Here is a 20948-nt window from a genome sequence, read left to right as displayed (position 1 = left end):
AGAGACACCCAGGGACCAGATCCCTGGGGGTCGTAAAGGCTGTATTCCTGAGGGTGGGAGACACAATGACATGAACATTTTGTATAAATCATTCCTGTGTGAGTGCGAAGGATGGATCGGTCAGTGCAAGAGAGGGAATGAATTAGGGTACAGACATAGATGCAGGAAGAAGTAACGAAGGCTTGGTGACCCGTCTTCCTGGCACTGTGACAGGAAGTCCTCACTGCTCGTCTCAGAAGCCTTTTCCTTAAGGGAGACCTGCAAGGCCTACATGCAGTCCAAGAGCCTGCACAGACAGGGCAGCTGTGGGGAATGGCCCAGGGGTAGGACCCACCCCCCCTCCCCGCCCTGGAATGGAGCATCGGCCTTCCTGGTGCTAATCCTCCTACAAAAAATTTATGTACTTGTGGCTTCCCTCTTTTCTACATAATAAATAACTATAATGGAATCTCAGCTCAAGCCCTGTTGGAAATCATTCAGCGCAGGGTCCTCCAATTTATCACCAGCTGCTCTCCAGTTCCCTATTGGCGCGGGCACTCAGGGAGGGCTGAGTTTACAAAGGAAGCAGGAGGGAACCTCTAAAAATAGTTGGGGCAGAAGTGGCGGTCAGGATCGGACACTGTCATTACAGACTCAGAAGGACACAGGGACATGACACCACTCCATAGGTTTTCCCACCAAAATTCTTAACGCAAATCCCAGCATTGGGAGTTTGAGCTTAGGCAGTGAGGCAGCCGTAGCCAACATGGTAAAGGGCAGAGAGCCGCGATGCAAAACATTACATCTGTCTGTGGGGAAGCAGCCCCATGCCATGCCCTGTTAGACCAGAGAGTGACTTTATACTACTCACTTCAAGGCCAAAGTTACTTGGTGTTAGACCTCACACTAGAACCTTTTCTCACATTTCAGCAGGCATCAGGATGACCTGGACGCTTATTCAGACAGATTGCTCGCTGGTCTCAGCCCAGGTTCAGTATGGTGGGAACAAGATTCTGCATTTCTAGAAGGTTCTGGGACGATAGATGTTAAGGCCCAGAGTTCACATTCTGAGAAACACTGCTAGAACAACCTACCTCCCATGTGTTGTCTATGGAAGCTAAACAGACATACACTTGGTTTTCTACAATAAAATATTTCTATATTTTTATAACTTTAAAATACTGCAAAAATCCTGTTACAAGCTTTATAGTGCAGTACCTTATCTCTGTATCTGTAAACTGTGTAGATTTGTATCAACAACTAACAATGTTAACTCACAATGGATAAATGTATAAGATTATGTCAAATAACTCAATTTCTAAAGTTCTCTTTCATGGACCTCAAGCCATCAAAATTAGATTAAATGACAAAAGAAAATGTATTTCCTTATATAGTCTATGAGAATGAAACTAAAAGGCAGATCCCAAACTGGAAATATATTCAATCTAAGTATGACAGAGTTAACATACATAATATATTCAAACGAAGAAGAAAATATTTAGCACCATTTTAAAATGCTTAATTCTGGAATAGACAGTCCTTACAAAAGGAAATAAAAGGTTGATAAATTTCTAAAATATGATTCATATTAGCAATGAAAATAATGTAAGTGAAAACAACTGTAAGAAATACTTTTTTTCACCTTTCACATTGGCACAGACTAAAATGATGTTAATACTCATTACTGGCTCAATGCGGTGATGTTTTCACACATTCCTGGAAATGGGGACATGGAAACTTTCCTACAAGTTTTATTATCGCATCTTTCTTGATTTCTTTCACTTTATTACTAGGGATGTTGCAAGTTTTAATTTTCAAAAAGCATTATTTTTGGAAAGTCCTATGAGGGAGGCAACCTGAGCTTGGGACATTATCAAGTTAGAAGTCATTTCCATTTCCATCAAGCCTAGGGCGTTTTCTGGATTTTAATGATAGCTGCATGAGATTTACAATCAGGCTTGATTTACAAAATCCCCCAAAGACAGCCCCCGAAACCCATTACAGGTCACCTCGCTTTCCCATGCAGGTCCCTAAATCATAATCCATTCATTCTTCCTCTTCAATTGTCCTATTCCAGGCTTTTGTAAAACCTACTGCTTATCACTTTCATTTCACATAGAAAATCTTTCAGTTCGCCTTTCTCTCCTCCTCAACTCCATTCCAGCATGTATTACTTGCTCCTCTTCGTGTCACAGTAAAAGATTAAACAGTCATTTACTTTTTGATGCATGCAAAATTGAAATCCAGAGTCCACAAATGTTCCTTGGAAATATCAATACAGGGAGAGGTGCGGCAGCGTGTTTGCCACGGCCTGCTCGGGGCCAGGCGTTGAAATCACCATCTCCTCTGGGTCAGGGAGCAGAAGCTATTCATGTAACAAGCAAAGGAGAAAACCCTCTTGGCTCCCCAGGGTCCAGGTGCAGATGCTTGAAGTTAATGACTGGCTACTTATCACACCCCAAATATACCACCTCCACCATGCAGTTTACTCTTTCGAAAGAAAATATCAACCACTGTCAGCCCCTAATAATGAAAAATATTAATTACAATATTTCTCACTCAGATTCTCAATGGAATTGCAACTACAAGAATGACCAATTTCAAAATCTTATTCTGCAGGCATAAGCCATTTAGCATCTCATGCAGGATCACTTTGCAGGGGAACACTAGATGGCACGTCTTTTTAATGAACAATTTACAATTAATGTCATTGTCAACAAACATGTTCCAATTTTGCCACACTGCAAACAGACTTTAGTTTCCAAATCAACATTTTAAATATGGGGATAATTAGTGCTTGCACCTAAGATGCTATAATACGATGTACATGGGTATCTGTCATAATGATGGGGAGCTCAGTGATGGAAAATTTCAGTTTTAAGCACTAATTAATAAGTTTAGTAGTTAATGCATATGCAAAGATCAAGATGCTGTCTGAGCCGCTGTGCTCCAATGAGGGACATCCTGGCCACCAGGAACTCTGGACACAGGACACAGATAAAGAATCGCCCAGGGTACAGATAAACAATTCGGACTGCAGCCTTTATCTGATTAACCTCTTCCCTGAATTCCAAATCCCTTACCTACACTCTTCCCTCCTTATAAAAAGGCTGGCTGGAAAGGATGTGTGAGACAGGTGTGTTAGGGTACAACGGTGGGGGGGGGTCTTCTCAGGTGGCCGGCCATCTGGATCAAGTGCCTGTAAAGATTCAATCCCTGTCTATTTGTTGGGTTTGGATGTGACAGGCAGCAGGGACCAGGGCTTTTTCTGGTGTCAAGAATAAGTTAAATTACATCCGAATATTTATCATAACAAAAGAATGAATTGAGGAACTAAGTTCCTTTTTTTAAAAGGGTTCCCCTAGGATATTAGCTTCTTCTCTGTATATCAGTTTGATCTGCACCCCCCTCTCCAGGCTGAATGAGCTAAAAAATAATAGGCAAATAATAACTGGAGTTCTAATGTCTGCTTTATAAAAGGAGTGACGAATAGCACGGGGTAGTAGCATCTGACTCCTCCCAAGTGTAATTCCTTCCACATTAAGAAGAGACTATTTAGGCGAAGAGAGAGCTTGTGCTCTTAATGGGCACTGTGGGTGCTCCCCAGCGGGACAGGTCTGCAGGGTGTGATCGCTCTTCCTTACCCAGCCCCAGACCAATGTCTCCCCTGGCCGGATGCACCCACATGGCTTCTAACAACTCGGCAAAGGCTGTGCTTAGAGGAGCCACTGAGTAGTCCCTCTGCTCCTGCCCTGTTCCAACCCATAAACAACTAAAGGACCCTGGTTTGTAGGCTCATTCTTCTTTTCCATTTAAACAAGTAGCAAGGACAAGATATAAGTTTTATATTTTCTATGGATTTCCAAGTTAAAGGAATCGCAGTAGATCACACAGATCAAAGACTGGCAAACTATGGACCATGAGCCAAATCTTGTCCAGACACCTGTCTTTAAAATAACGTTGCACTGGAACATTCATTTACCAGTTGCGTTCACACTGCTGTATCAGACGTGAGTACTTTCTTTTGCCAGAGACCATAGGACCTGCAAAGCCAGAACTATTTATTACCAGCCATTCACAGATAAGGTTTCCTGATCACTGCCACAGACATAACAAGGAACAAACACCAGCAAGAAACACCGTATCTTGCAACAGGAGACAGTGTGCCGAGGAAGCGGGCCCGGCTCCCAAAGGCATGGGGCCAGCATTTCGGTGTGTGCACAAGAAGTCTTAAAAGTGTCTTTCTTCCAGGTTTAGGGTTCAAAAATATGGACTCGTACCTTAACCTAGCAGTATAAGCAAGTCATTTCAACAACAACCAAAAAACGGGATAATCTACAGTGAGGAGGGCATCCTGCCACGCTCTGGCTGAGCTCTGCACAAACCAAGTGACAGCCATCGCCTCCCACAGAGCATCAGTTAATGATGCAGTGTACTTGGATGGTGTGCTAACAGTTACAAAGGATCGCTGCATATATTATTTTTCCTAAGTTTGTCTGCAAAATAACTGTGAAAACTCAGAGTGACCCGGAACTTTCCCAGGTCACACGGCTTGCAAAGACCAGAGCTGAGACCAACTCTCTTCACAACTCACTCTGAGAGAGAGTGATGCTCTTCCTTCCCCTTACAGGACGTTACCCTTTTTCCCCTAGGCATCTAAAAAACTTTATACGAAAAAATTCTGTAAATATTTAAGAGCTTCCACAACTAATTGAGTCAATACTTTAAATGTTCCCTGCAAGAAACCCTTCCTCCAAACATTTTAAAAGAGAAAGCACGGTCAATTTTAAGTTTAAAAAAGGTTAACTGGAAGTGCACAAAAGTGGAAGAGCTATCTGTTCCTTAACTATTAATTATTCAGGCTCAAATAGTCTTGAATCTTTCTGGCATGCTTCTTAAGCTGAGTTAAAAAGGTATTTTAAGACAATCTTTTTAGCTTCCTACTGCAATAATTATACTTTTACATCTTTTCAAAATATTTGACAGACTTATATTGCTGTGAGCTGAGAAAAATAAAAAAATCAATATTTAGTTCAAAGGAGTGTCAAAAGTTAGCATTCCTCTGTATTTTTACTTAGAGTTCACAACTTCAGAAAGTTACACTCCTAAGAAATGTAATCAAGGCAGCAACAAAAGAGGCTAACACTGCAGCCAGCCCCCCCCCCCCCCTTGAGACTGTGCCTGCTAGGAAGCAGACTCCCAAAGTCAAGTCCCAAGGCCAGCGGAGAAGACAGAAAAGGTGCTTGGCCAAAGGCATCAAAGTTATGAATCGAACACCACTTTTTAGAGCCAAGCAAGGGGATACATTGAGTTCAGTAAGAAAATAGCAAATAACGAGGACATTGTTTTCATATTCATTTTTGTGTTCTTGCCTTTAACTTCCTGTAAAAGGTTTTGTCTAGGTGTCATGGCTACCCACCAATCTGTCTGTGGAATCTTTGTGTATGTTACTCCTGAGAATGTCGCTCATTATTTAGGCACGAAAGAAGCACTCTGGATGTGCTGTGCTTTCAAACATGTGCCTCGAACGCCAGCCAGGAAGACTGCATACCACACGCCAGGGGTGTCAGACTCACCTTCACGGGGGGGGGGGGGGGGGGGGGGGGGCACATCAGCCTCTCGGTTTCCTTCAAAGGGCCGCATGTAATGTGAGGACTGTATACATGTAACTGCTCCTTAACAGTTAAGCGAGAGCTCAGCACTGCCGCCGGGTAGAAACAAGGTGTAGGGTCGGATAAAACAAGGTGGAGGGCCAGGTTCGGCCCACGGGCCTTGTGTTTGCCACCTGTGCCATACACACTAGGCAACGTCAATCCTTACAGATACATCTCAAGTATGTATATTTTTTCCTTTTGGAACATTCAAAGAAAAAACTGCCATTAGATAAATAGCTTTCTAATCCTTTCAATCTCCTACCGCAACACATAAATTAGAAGGACACTCACCAGACGGACCTTGGGGAACCTTTCCTCTTTACTTCAGAGGCTCTGGTAAGGTTTGAACTTGCCATCCTGAGCCACCCTGAGCCATCCTTTCACAGTTAAGGAGGAGGCTGCAGATTTCCTTCTTAGCCCTCACCTGAACCCAGAAGTTGTCTCCAACACAGGGCACCTCCTCAGGTCCACCAGAAGCTCCCCTTCCTGAGCTCCAGTGGCTGTTGGCACGCCCCCTAGTGGCTGTTGTCCCGTGGCATTGCATCTCTTCATTAGCTCTGTTTCTCCCTCAGACTATAAACTCCAGAAGACAAGGACTGACTGCAGCTTTTGATGTCTGTAATCCTGGGATCCAGCACGGTGCCTAGCATGCAGCGAATACCCAAGGCACTCAGTACACAATGACCAAATTATGGTGTCTCCTGCTAATAACAACACATGACATGGCAAAGCTGGCATCCAAGTCAATACTGCCTGCAGTTACAGGTGACACTCATGACCTCTACACCAAACCAAACCAAATGGGTTAATGCCTGTGTGTGATGAATGAACAGGGAGATTTCCATATCTAAACTAGAGTCTTTTCCATGAGACAGGGAGACTAAGGTGGAAAATGAAACCCCCATTGAGGGAGGGGGAGAGACCCCAATAATAGGTGACACCATTATGGGAAAAAGCAATTTAATCTAAAAGGCCCAGCGACTTCCAGCAGCTGGTGCGTCTCCTAAATTAAGGATGCACACGGCCTTTCTCGTGGCACCTCTGAAATCCCCCTACGCCACTCAGTGGATGACAGAAATAACTTGGGCCTTAAAAAAAATCAAGATTATCACTCCTACATATAAATTTAAGGAAACTATAGCTCGGATGTTTAGTAAGAAATACCTATTGCTAAGGCAGCCAGTTTTCATTAACAATTCCATTTTTCCTCACTGATAGAGCAGCAGTGTGATAAATAATCAACTCCAACTACATCAAAGGAAGAAATATTTCCAAAAAGGCATGGGTTCCCTACCAACCGATCTATAATTATTAAGTAAAAATAATAATTACTATACTTTAGCAAGAAGGAGGTAAGGATGTTCAGGCGATGCAAGTAATTTTTCTGGCTGACATCACAGGGAAACTGATGCTTTTTCACAAATGCCTCTTATTCAGCAGTAACCAAACTACCACACAGCCCCTGGAATGCCTAACTTCCCTGCTCAGGCCCATATTTACTAAAGGATCGCACTGGGCAGACCTCAGGTACTAAACAAGGATGAGCCACGATTTGATTTGGAAAAAGGCAGGTTCAAACTGAACCAGGCAAAGGGCCTCAGAAATTTCTGAAATCCTTCGGGTCAAGTGTCCATTGTCTGAGGCCCCAAAATGCAATGACCACCCAGTTCCCACCAGCTTCTGGGGTCTAAAGCAGTCAATGCCCCTACCCTTGCAGGGTCCTGGACACAACTTGTGGTTTTTTATTTGTTTTCTTTTTTCTGAGTTTCCTGTTTATGCTGCCCTTCCATTCAGGACAGCATGCATTCCCAATTCCTGGTCTACCAAAATGCATTACGTGAGGGCACGGTCCTCAAGGACAGCTATGTAGACACACGAGGTTTCTCTCACTCAAAGCTACTGTACCAACCATTGAAAAAAGTTACTCTTCACTTTGTGATGTGTGATGCACACTTTTTTACCCAGATTTTTTAGGGAAAAAATAAAGATGAGCATTATACATGGGTATAATGATCATACACCATGGGCATAATAATGGGCACAATAATCCCGTGTATTATGCGCATATAAATGTCGGTATGCGTTGTACACGGCAAATACTGTATATTGGGAAAAATTCAGTTTGGTTCTGTTTGTCTTCCTATGAAGCTTCATCTTCTCCTGAAACATAATGTGATCTAAGTATCTGTGATAGGCTGATATTGATTTCCGTATCTTAAACTGCATACTTAAAATCAACAAGGTTTTAAGTGTTTAATGTCCATTAATTCAATGGATTTTGTTTTTGCTCATACCAGAAAGCTATTTTTAATGAGTTAGAGTGTTTTGACATCGTATAGTAGTTTCTAGCCTTGAAGACTTATCATTCACACATTTTACCGTGACAGGACTCTCATGCTTCTCCACCCGTGACGACCCCGCAGCATCCACACCTGCAGGAGAAAGTGTGTGCCGAGAGCAGAGCCCACTCCTGGACACAGATCTTGCCAACCACAGTCCTCCCCCAGCCGGGAGGTGGTTCCAAGACCACTTCTGGGCATTCTCCCAAATAAGGCAGGGGGGCAGTCACAGTGTAAACAAAGTCAAATCACGTGAAGTGATTTACAAAGTAGGTTACATTTCACTGGTAAGGTGGCCATTTGTAGCAGCTTGCCCGGGAAGTCCAGTTTATTACGTTGATTATTAAAATCATCCCTTTCTCCTCCCCAACATGTCTACTGCAGGTGACCTATTCTGTGCTTACCCTGTTCATCAGGAACTAAAAAGACTATTCTCTTTCTTCTTCATTAAGGTCACTACCTACATGGAACCCCAGATTCCGAGTCTCCAGAGCATATTTCACCAAGTGAGAGGAGATGCCATATGCAGCCTCGTTGCTGACAAAACTGTGAAGCCGGAATGCAAGGCTGCCAGTGAAAAACATGGATGCCTCCGAACATTCAACTGTGGGTCATTCACAGTGACTGCCCGCACTCTGGGACTTCGTGCTCTTTTCATCCTTTTCTAAAACCATGCTTCTGTGTCAGCCATAACAAATGCATAAGGAAAAGCAGAGAACTATGCAACACATCTCACTGTCATTAATGGGGCGGTCTAAATACCGTGGCCATGGGCTTCTTACTGCCCATGTCACAGAGAAGCACGTGCACTGGGGTTGGCATGGTGAACTGACCGCATCCCTGGCGAAGTTACCCAGAGAACCAAGTGACTATCGATGACATTAATCAATGTTGACGTGAAGATAGAAAGTCCAGCCCTCCGAGAGCCCCCTCTTTAACAATCTGAGGGATATTTGGCTGGATGCTCTGAACCACTGCTTCAAGCCAACTTTTTGCCTTGTTAATGAAGCTTTTAAAAGAAAAAGAAGACCAAGCAAACATTCACAAATGCGACCCACACGCATCACCCCTTGGAAGCCCCACTGACTCCACTCGGGCTTCTGATAAGCAGGTCATCTTGACATGAAAATTGGGGCCACTCGTTCCGCACCGGCGGCCTCTCCAACTGCCTCTCCAAGTGCTGAGCAGCCTCGGAGGGCTCCTCGACACTTTTAAAAAATAATTGAGGTCTCAAAGCCGTTATGTTTCTGTGGATACTGCCTGTCAATGTCGACCATTATTAAAAATTAAAATGGAGAATTAAAAAAATCTTTAGTGATTCCATCTAAAATAACAATAAACCTGTATGTTAGCATGAAGAACACGTTTTGTGAAAAGCATAGCATATTTATTTTTCGAAACAAAAGAAGAAAGAATGAGAAGAGTGGCATTTTGAACATCGTTGCCAGTCCTTTTAGTTCCCAGCTGAGTAAAAACGCCACAGTCCCCTCTCTCCCACCGCTGCAGTCAGTTTGCAGGGGCGACCTCTCACCCAGGCAGCCTCAGGAAAGCTCTCCCGGACACACAGGCAAATGAGAGTGGAGAGGACAAGCACCCTCTGAGTATTATTAGGAAGGAGTCTGATCCCGCAAACTCCCACGAAGGTCCTGTACCTCCCAGAGATCCCCCACCATCACTGGAGAATGCCCGGCCCAGACTCTGTCCCTAAGCCCCACGGAGGCTCACTTTAATGAGAGCACCTAATCTGTGCAATAGTAGCCTACGGACACTATAGGACTCGGCTTTTCCAAAAAGCAGGATCAGAACTTTCTGAATATAGTTGTACAAGCATTTGGACCCTCACGTTGCATAGCCCTGGCTACAATTTACTTAAAGATGCAGAAGGAGATGCCACATCAACTTACTTGTTGAATCTCAAACACTGTTCTACATTTATCAGCAAGTTGAATAAACAAGACATTGGGACACATTGTTAAAACACCTCATTGCTACAATGCTATTTTCTAAAGCTACTAGTTTGTGGATGATTCAGAAGTTTGTTTCCCATTTTTTCCCATTTTTCTTGTCCCTATAATAATAAAAGCTCCCCCTCAGTTTCTGAATTTGTTTCTAAAATAACAAAGCGTTCTTAAATGTTTCTAACACGAACCTCGAACCTTTACATCATCATCTAAAACAATCATGCTAATTCTCATATCTGAAAAACAGTAATTTAATGGTCGCCTTAGAAAACATAGTTAATTTCAGTGTAATTACAGTTTATTTCTGCTGTGCCTCCCAGTTAAAGGACAGTAATAGACCCGGCAGGTTCATGCACTCTCACATCCTGAAACAGTTGACTATGTCCTCTCATTTGGAAGGTCTCCAAAGCTTTGGTCCTCTTTGAAATGTACTTCCCATGTAATGTGGCTTGAAACTCAACAAAAATGTAGACATGTGCAGCTTGAACTCACAAACACCAGTTTCGAGTACTTACTTTACAATATCTCCTTCCAGAGCTATCACTCTCTTAATGATCTTCTGTCCTGGGTTTTTAGGGGACCTGGAATGAGATAAGATTATGCAATCAGTTATGTCTCTGTTGTCTGAAGAAAACAAAAAGAAATTCTACAAATGGCCTTATTAAAGGTATTACAGATTCATGAATCACAAATCCTTGACATTAGCACTACGCAGGCCCCAAGTGAGATGGAGCTACTATCGAAGGAATTCTCTGGAGGGAAAGAAGTCATGCTGAAACTTCATAAAAAGTAAAAATAAAGAGCGATAAAGAATTGCATTATTAAAGGTAAGTACTTAAAGCAACGAAGATTCATATGTAAAAAATGATGGGGCATTTATTTAAAATGGTAACATACTGAAATTTCTTCATTCCATTTAAAATGAACAGAGGAGATGGATTTAAATCCTCAAGAAAACCCCGAGAATGGAGGTATTTTTTTTTTTGATAAAGTAAAGAATTAGGAAACTGCCTTAAATTCTGTTCATGGTTAGCCATTTTAAGATTGTGCAACTCAGAGAGCCAGAACAAGGCTGCGGCCAGTCGGAACACGTGGATGGCTGCTGACGTACCTGGCGCAGATGTCGTTTATTCTAGGCTGTGACCGATAGTGGACTGTGAGTAATTACGTAAAGTATACCATTCACGCTGAATGAATACCCCGCTTCCCACCTGCCCCCTTTCCTCCTTTCCCTCCTCCCCATCTATCTCTTTGATCTCTGGTTCCGGGCGAAGCCCCGTCTGTGTCTGGCAGCCTTGTGGACCAGCATGCGGTGAGGAGCTAAGGTCAGCCAAGCATCCCATGAAGGGACCTGGAAGCGCCCTCCTCAGCCCCAGTCAAGTCCTCAGGGTGCAGCTCAGGCTAACAGCTGCACTGCAATCTCAGGGGAGACCCTGTGCCGGACGCGCCCCCCCCACCATACCCCACCTGACCTGCCCATGGCCTTGTGACCTCAGAAGATGTGTGAGGTGCTTGTTTTAAAGAGCTACAGGCAGGCAGGGTAATGCTACCCAGCAATGGGTGCCTCAGTCTTAATTTGTCCCATTTTCTGCTGATAGCCTTTTAAGCTTCTTGATCTAACAGACCTATTTCACATAAATGTTCATTCAATAAATATCTGAAAATCAGGGATAAGTAAACATATTTTCAATTCAAGTTGCATTTGAATTGAATTACTTTTTTTTAAAAAAAAGGTAAATGCACAAAAACTGAAAAAGATTAAATATATTCAAAATATATTCAAAGATTAAATATATTAAAATGTACTTCATTCAAGGAAATAGGAAGCATCCAAAAGATGAGTATTTTACATTATAGCTTACAGAGAAAATGAAGTTGTCTAAACCAAAGTTGCATGTACTTGTGACAATCAGTCTCGGGATTTTTTACTACATCTATTATTTTTTATTCTAAAAGGAAATTTGACTGTGTCTGAACTGTTCTCCTTACTGAGTTGACTGAACATTGTATTTCTAGGAATTCGGTGTCCTCTGTGTACAGCTGCGTGAGGGCGCATCCCAGATGACAGAACACACGGCCTCTGCACAGGCTGCTTTCAGAAAAGTCCCTCCTGCGTCCCCTCTTTACATAACCAGAAACATTAAAAAAAAAATTCTACCTCAGTGATCACCAAAGAGTTGCACATTAAAACAATGGAGTACCATTTTTCTATAATATTGACAAAGAAATAATATTAATAGTTTGTTGTCGAGGGCTTAGGGACAAGAATAATCTGAATATTAAGAGTGTGGTCATGTAACATGCCTTTCTGTGAACATGCCAAGATTTTATATTCTTTTTAACATAACAACCACACTTTTTAGAATTTATGCTAATGCAATGATTATGAACATGTGCAAAAATTTCACCTAAGTGGATGCTGTCTATTTCTTAAAAAGAGAAAAAAATTCAACAAGAATAGATTGGTTTAATCAATTACAGCTCAGCCACATTATCAAACATTTCTCAGTCATTAAAAATGATGTTATAAAAGGATTTTTAATGATGTAAAAATATAAACAGAATTTATAGATGGAAAACACAAGTTACGCTCTACCCGGGACCTCACATCTGCGGTTGCAGAGAGAACGCACCGGCCGTTGTGTGGGGAAATCGGAAAGGCCATAAACCGAAAGGCGGGGTGGGCGGGGGCCGGCCTCTGTGTGGTAAAACACAGCCTGCGCTTTCTGTTCTGATTACGGGGAAGCCCCTTGGCAGACGACAATTGTGTCATGTGATGTTATCTGAGCGGAAACACGCCCAGGTGGGCATGAGAACTGATCTAAGGACTGGGTTCCCCCACCTAATATAATGCAATATTAATGTTAATGAAATCTTTGGAAAAGCAACCCTTGTCAGCCTAAAACATCTTCTATACCAACAATCTTGAAGTTCTTGAGATACTTGAAAACTATTTTTAAAAATATTTTAGTTATTTATTTTTAGAGAGAACAAGGAAGCGAGGAAGAGAGGGAGAGAGAAACATTGATCGGTAGCCTCTCACGCATGTCCCCCAAGCAGGGATCTGGCCCACAACCCAGGCACATGCGGTGACTGAGAATCAAACCAGTGACCTTTCAGTTCACAGGCCAGCTCTCAATTCACTGAGCCACACCAGCCAAGGCAGAAAACTCTTTTATATTTTAAAATAATCTATGTCTTAAGTTCACAAAGCAAAATAGAATATGCAAAGTGAGCTATCTATATAATTAAAGTCTTATGAATTACCACTTAAATATATCTACAAAAACATATCTATAAATTTTAATGAAATATTAAACTTGGATCTAATCAAATGATTCAGAATGAAAAAAGCTATTACTATCATTAATCCCATTAATGCTCAAAATCTATACTGTAATCACTAGGCTGCTGAAGTATGTGGAAGTGATATGGAAATTATTACGGATTTACATTGAGAGAGTCAGTGAACTTCCCTTTGTCTAAATCTTCTTGGCCGCTTGCAGATATGCTAGGAAGTGAAGCATAACGAGTGGAGGATTATGCCTTACTTTAGGGATATAAGTATCCCTGCCCCATAAATACCAATATTTGCATTTTAATCTGTCATTTGAGTGTTTTCCTAATAAGCATCATTTGACAATATTTATTTCTGGAGCCTGGGTTTTAGTCATTCTGTTTTAGGCTGGGATTTAATTAGGCAAGGGTTCTCCAGGGGCTCGGGTGAGAGGCCTAGGATTTTCCCCACACTGCGTAGGTTGGTTTGGTTTGGCAGCATCTGTCTCTAACAAGCCTGGCTGTGGAGAGGGAATAGTTATAAGATTTACAGTACTTAATATTCTTCTTGAATTTCATTTCCTATCTTGATAGAAAGGCTGCCATTTTTTACCCTGGGACAGGCCAGAGTCAGGCTTATGTCTTGGGATCTGTCTAACTGATTTCACGTTCTTGTGTGTTCTTAAAGGTGGTAATTCTGCCCCATCAGGAAATCTGGGCAGGTACTTTGGAAAACCCCAGAGAGCCATCTCTTGTGTCTTGTGGGGTGAGAGGACCAGCAAGCTCAGTGCCTGACCCCACACTGGCCCTGAGGTCACATGGGCACCTTGCCCCTGTGCTGAAACACTCCGACTCCTCTCCCATTAGAGTGGAATTGTCAACCCTCCCTCTAGGCATCCTGTCGATTTTTATATTTATAATCACGGTTCAGGGTTGGCCCAGGGTGTCATGGAAAATCTCAGGCCTAGAGGTCACTTTAGCCACATCCTAATTAATATAAACACTGATCCCTCAAAAACATCACAATCTACTGGACACTAATTGCATTGCATATATTACAGCAAGCTCTAAACTTTTACTTCATTAATGAGGTAAAAGTAAGAATATTGTGGGGACACCTTATATCAGATAGCTGATTCTGTACTGCCCTTAGTATGGTCAGCCATTATATCACATAACTTGACACCATCACAATTTAAAAATGCAAGGATTGCTGTCTTAATCATCAGAACAAGATGTAGAACGAAAAGTCCACCCAACACAGTTATAAGACTCATAAAAAAGTTATCGCATGACGGCTTCCCTTGTTTATTTGTGGGTTTGCTTTATTTCTGGATTTTTTAAAATATAATACTGCCCAGGTTTGCCATGGTTTTCACAGCATCTCACCCATTCCCCACGGCCTTAGTGCATCTGCGTGGACCCCTGTGGGCCCTGCAAACCCCACAAACTTGGGCAGAGGAAATGGCTGGCACTACCCCATGTAGCCTCAAGGGAGCCACCGAGTGCAGGCGAGCTCCGTGAGCAGGTAGGGCTGGTTCAGAGGCCCCAAAGCTGGGGCCGGATTAGCACCACAGGAGTGGGTAGAAACGTTTTGTTGGGGCCGCATATTATTTATGTTATTTACTTTTCTTGAGCCAGCCAAGCAAACAGGAGACTTCACGTAAAAATTCTAATTTCTTGTTCTTGTTGAAAGAAAAACAAGAGGAAGACCTGGTGGCCCTGGGTTCACGTAAAAAATGGTCCCTGGGGCTGAGAAGCGGATACCGGGTGTCTGCCAGGGTCCCCACAGTCTGTTTACAAATGTCTCGTGCCTGAGGGCAGACGAGTTGGGAAGCCGCTGAGGTCTTGGCGATTTCTCCCACCCCCAGCATCATACAAGTACCGAGCAGACAGGAAGGAAAGTTCTGGCAGAGGGTCAACCAAGTGCTAAGTACTCCATGAACTTTAGAGTCATCCCTTACTAAAATAAAGCCATAGAGAAGGTCAATTAAAGGGCCCCGAGGATATCATCAGGTCCCTTTGTTGAGGCTTACAAAGACAAAATGTTAATTTCAAAGACCCTCCAATAAAAGGATTTTCAGAGTCGTATTAGAGGGCTAGAAGGGCATCTGGAAGTTTTGGTTAAGTTTTATTACACAATTAACTGAAGAAACATTAAAACCAACTATAATTGTATTCATAATGGAAAGTCACAGGTTAATTTTAAATTAAATGGGTGTTATCTGTGAAATCAAGATGAAAATGAGTAATCTTCAGCATTGGATTCTGTCTATTTGCATATGGCCCCATTTTTAATGATTCATGTTCTGAATTCAATGTAGTTTTATTACTTAGCACTCTCCAACTGGTTACCGAGGTATTTCAGCTACACATTTGCCCCTTGAGGACATCTCCTTCCACCTTGCGACTCTCTTAAACTCAAACAAAAGAAACTATACAGACCCTTGTCTCTCTTCATTCTGAAAAGTACGTATCGGCGGTCCCTAAGAATTGCTTTTGTTCTGATATCTCAGAAAACACTCTCATCCAAGGCCCTCAGTATCAGCAAAGCAAACTCCAGCAGCAGTGACGAGACCCCGAGGTTAAGGTCTTCTATACCAGCGACTCTTCTCAGACAGGGGACAGACAGGGTGGGGTGTGGGGGAGAGCCTGGGAAAGGGTCACCACTGGGCAGGGACAGACTTCGGTGACGTGTATAGAAGTGAGTCCAGGTTCAGAGCCCTGGGGCCAATGGGCCAGGAAAGGGAGGGTTTATCCATTTTGTCTTTTCTCTCAAAGCCCACCCTTCCTGAATCAGGCCACTGAGCAGCAGGAAGACAGGGTTGCAGAGGACCCAAGGGTCCCAGGCAGGGCTCGGTGATCTGAGAAGGCAGCAGCGGGAACAACGGGGTCAGGTCTCAGCCTCGTCTTCTAGAACTACTTACATGTAAACACGGACAATGGCCGGGTGGTCCCCAGAGGGCGGGGAGGGGGTGGAGGCGGAAGAGGGTGCAGGGGGTAAATGGTGATGGAAGGAGACTTGACCTTGGGTGGTGAACACACAACACTATATACAGATGATGTATGAATTATGCACCTGAAACCTATGTAATTTTATTAACTAATGTCACTACAATAAATTCAATTAAAAACTTTTAAATAAAAAGTGTAGAACATAAAAAAGTAAACTGTGTTTTATGGTTAAACATTTTCTCGGTTAAAATTCACAGCGTTTCACTGTCACTATGATTAGAAGAGATTTAATAAGCAAATAGTGACAACTAGTCTTGTTAATAAATCAGCCTTGAATATGTAAAATCAATTAAATGTGTATTATGATTAACTCTTGTAACTGAAAAGAGACGCAGTAGTTTTGCACATGAGTGTTTTGATGCTGAAAATAAAGGTCTTCACTTAACTATGAAAAAAATCTAAGAGATTTAGTGTAATCTTAACCCAGGAGACAATTTTTACTAATATTTATTAATTCAAGAATTTCAAAACACAGAGGATTGCAATCTTCTAGTAGCAAACATCATTGCAATTATATTTCAATGCCCAGAAGAGGCCGCAGATATGTGAATATGTATAGCACACATATGAAATATATAGTACACACACACGTCTATCTGGATTCTGACATGCAGTATGGAGTCGCGCCATTTAATGAAATTTCTCTGACTATAAAGAAACTTCTGGGCTGAAACACATATTCCCTGATTTATTTTATAAATCTACATTTTCACACACTGAATATGCTTAGAGTCGAGCACAGCTGCGGACCTGGAGAAGATGAAGACTCGCACGTACGAAGAGTGAATGTTTTTCTAGCGTAGACTGCGGAAGCACAGAGCTGCCTTCCACCACGCTACTCTTCTGCTTCCAGGCCGAGGGGCAGGGCAGCCCTCAGGGGTGTCTGACTTGTTCTTCTGTGGTCAAAGGAGGGTCTGCCCTCCACCCCCACCACCCCTGCTGTCGCTCTGGGGACACCTTTGGGATAGAGCTCCATTTAAGGCCATGGAATAAAACAATATTAACTGATCTTCAAAGGAACTAAAGCATCATTCTGGCCCTATAACCATAATACTGCAATTGAGCTGACCAGCTTTGTATTTCTGGCTTCCACCAGGGTGGGAAGTAGGGTTCCACACTTGTGGTCGTCTTGAGAGATGTCCAACAGCTGGAAAGTACAAGGCGTTGGTGTTTTCTAGGTCAAACTGCACCACATCAGTCGATACGGCACAGAAGGGCAGAGCAGCTGAAAAGGGGTGCAAAAGCGAACCCTCGTGCGGAGGAGCTGAAGTGGGGACATTGTCACCCATGCCCAGGGACATTCGGAGAACACTCAGGAAAAAGGCACAGTGTCAGGCCGTCCTCAGAGCTCGCCTGCTGCTTTGCCAGAGTGCTGGTCGCACTGTGGGGAGACTGGGGTCACACCTGGGGCTGGGGGCATCTTCGGAAGAGTGAGAAGAGTGAGAACAAACTTGTCCAGACCCATTTTACAGGAGCCGGGGTTTAACCCACACCCACTTTTTCACCAATTATTCATTTCTCACCTGGCGAACACCTGGGGGGAGAACGAGGCAGAAGCTTCATGTTCACAAAAGTAAAACTGAATGCTGCATCTGGGGGAGAATGAAGCTTCTGAAGGCCGTGCAACTGTGCCCAACGTGCGCCCCCCAGAGGTCTCACTCCAAACCCCGTGGCCCCAATGTCTCCAAGGTAACATTTGCCATCTCTGTCACATGCCACAGTGACCACGTGGCACTTTCCGGGGTCGGAAACCCCCTTGATAGCTTATAAAGTGTCAGATGGAAATGGGAGCCTTTCAGTGGCTGCCAGCAGCGGGGTGGGGTGAGACCCAGACAGGTTAGGGGACACCAGTGTGGGCTCATGTGTCCGCCCGCTGCTACCACACTATGAACCCCCTAAGCTTAGATGCTCCTGGGGCATGACACCCCTAAACATTAATTAATGTGCCTTGAAATGTCCCACAAAAGGCTTAAGTTTACCCGAACTTGAAAAGAATAGGGTTTTCTAGCAATAAGAAACTGAAATTCAGGGATAGCAAAATAGTTACATGTCTTTGTACACCTGGTTTTTAGGGCCCAAGACTTTGTAGCCATTTCTTTTCTTTATCCCATCTTTTATGCCTGCAGGATCCTGTGCTCTCTAGCAGCTGTAGTGACCTGCATTATTAACACTGAGACTTTGACACTGGATTCGAAATTTTCTAGTGCAGTTAGGGACGTGTGTGTGGAAAGGTGAATTCCCACATGATTAAGGAAACTACCCTAATCTCTCTAACACGGTTGCTCTCCTGGAGGTTGGTGGCAATGCAGAGGTGAGGACAGAAGTACAATAGGGCTCATTTCTGTTCTAATCCTGTTGAATTTACTAATTTCTGAAATTCAGCACTAGTGTTTTATGGAAGAGTTCTCAGGCTCCAATAGCCACTCTCAGTGTGCGCCCTTGAAAATGTCAGCTGATGTCAACTCTGCGCCCCCAGTAGTGGCAGACTGAATAGTCCTGGCAAACTGTCTTCGGAGACCAGGAAGTGAGGCTGGGGACGCTGCCTGTCCAGCCACAGCTGCTCCCCTCAGAGAACAGCAGCATTTACTTGCTCAGCTGGAGAGCCACTTACACAGCTCTCACTGCTGCGAGTTACCAGAAACTTCTTCTATGTATTTCACTGTCTGCAGTTTGTGCTGCAAAAAGTTGCTACTATGACAGTTTATCAACGCTTTAAACTAAAAAGATATGAAGATTAAGTTATATGTCAGACTCCTATTCTTAACGGTACACATTTGTCTCTGGGTCACCTAGTAGGACCGCCCCGGCTCCTCGCAGCCGGGAGCCGCGGCCGCGCAGCGTGGTGGACTGGTGAGTAAACAGGCGTAAATTACAAACGGGTGTGAGTGGTTGAGAAGAAATGCCTTTCAGCAAACGGAGGCAAACTGAGAACAGCATAAAAAACATGGGTGAGGAGTCAAAAAGAACTGTGAGAGACTGGAAGGGAACTTGAGGGGCAAGGGAAGGATGATGGGGGAGACAATTGCCCGTGACTAACAGGAGTTATCTTCCAAGGGTAAACTGAGTCACAAAGGCACACAGCAGTGACTAGAGGGAGGCAGAGCCAGGTTAGTCAGAGACAGTGCGGTATCAGTGGCTTCCACACAGAAGGACTATGCCCCGTGCAATTTCTGAATTGGGTTCAGACCATTTAACAGAGCCCCAGGGTCACAGAAAGTCGGCTACTTTGTTGCAACTCACACAAGCCACGGTTCTTTCCCTTGTTACATTGTCCTGGGAAAGTCTCCTTCCTGGTAAGAAAATCCAGAGGTCAAATGTTCCTAGCTACAAGTGATATATAGAGATAATAGATGTAGGTGTGGATGTAGATACAGATATACTTATAGATCCAAGGAATCCCTTCCCCAAATCTCAACTGGATCTCCACCTGTGGTACTAAAGATTCTCTTGACCTTTTTCAGCTGATCAGACACTCAGTTATAACTATAGAGAGTGGTCAGGTATGTCTTTATCATAAAAGCTTAGTATGTTAAAGATACAATTTGCCAGGCGATTTACCCCTTTCTATCACCATTCTTTAGTGTATACACATGGCAGACACAATTTTATTCCAGACAATCATGTGCCCACTTAAAGTGAAACACACATCTGCCTGCATGTGTGGTCTCCACAGGGAGTCCCGCTGATTCTGGGCTGGAAGATGCTGACCAATGACAAGGCTCACTGGCCTCTCTGAGCACTGGGTTCACTTTCTACACACACGATGCATTCAAATCTCCACCGCTGTCACCTTGATCTCCTCATGAGTGGTACCTTTCACCACCTCAGAAACTGCCCTGCAGCTCAGGGGTGATCAACAGCTTTCCCCTGATCCAGAATAGCAGTGAGAGATTATGAAGTCAACCTGAGAGCAACCCCTCAAGGCTGTGTGCACAGAAAATTCACAGGGGACTGGTTCCCATAGGTTTCCACCACTGAAGCTCCACCAGCGCCTCCCAGACACAGGTACAGCCGTTGGGCATCTACAAGGGAGTGCAAGGACCAAACCGAACCAGGGAGAACATCTCCAACCGGCCGTCCACGCCTATGGTCCAGATGCATAGAGGAGGCCTGGATTGAAACGAAGCAGATTTCAGAAACACACACTCCCCACCCCCCATTCTTCACCTGAATGGTAGGAGCATCGGTTTTGTGCCACTGTGTCTCTTGTGGCGGGGGCTTCACCAAGAGACAGGAGTCCAGACGTCCAAGACTGAGGAAGGTCCCTGGGATCAACATGTGCTGGCGCTCTCACCCAGGTGAGGTGGGTGGAGAGGCAATGGCGTATGTTTTGGGTTGACCAGGAGAAGAGATGTTTTGAGCTCTGCCACATTATTCGACTCCGTTTTGGACTTCTAAATAACCTAAGCCTACTCCCTAAAACAAAATGCCTTTCTTGACGAGATATAATGAAATCACTGAAATACATCTCGCTGAACATCCTTGGATTCAGCCTCATTTAAAGCCTGCAGCCACAGAGCCTTGCGGAGGCCGACCCCCTTTCTCCCACCGGCCACCGCCTGCTCCCGGCCTCGGCCATCTGCTCACCTGGCCGCCCCCAGCACAGTGCCCACTTCTCCAGGCTGGTCACTGGTGCCCGGCTGCCTCCCTTCGGCTTTTTACAGCCCAATCCGAGGCGTGTCCCGGGGTCTTTCCCGGCCCTTCTTCCCACAGACCGTCTTCAA

General features: G+C 43.9%; 1 protein-coding gene across 4 annotated transcripts in view; it reads right to left on the bottom strand.

Moving 5' to 3' along the window:
• IMMP2L (inner mitochondrial membrane peptidase subunit 2) overlaps positions 1–20948 on the bottom strand; it is a 623205-nt gene that overhangs the window by 186030 nt on the left and 416227 nt on the right. For all 4 annotated transcript variants that reach the window (XM_037156081.2, XM_037156082.2, XM_053661594.1 and 1 more), the window contains one exon: positions 10449–10514. In XM_037156081.2, coding sequence (XP_037011976.1) covers positions 10449–10514 — 66 coding nt within the window. The remainder of the gene's footprint in view (positions 1–10448; positions 10515–20948) is intronic.

This window comes from Artibeus jamaicensis, unplaced genomic scaffold (assembly GCF_021234435.1).
Source record: "Artibeus jamaicensis isolate MK-2021 breed Jamaican fruit bat unplaced genomic scaffold, CSHL_Jam_final contig_1016, whole genome shotgun sequence".
Lineage (NCBI taxonomy): Eukaryota > Metazoa > Chordata > Mammalia > Chiroptera > Phyllostomidae > Artibeus > Artibeus jamaicensis.
Note: the sequence above shows the minus strand (reverse complement) of the source record. Positions and strands in the feature narration are given on the sequence as shown.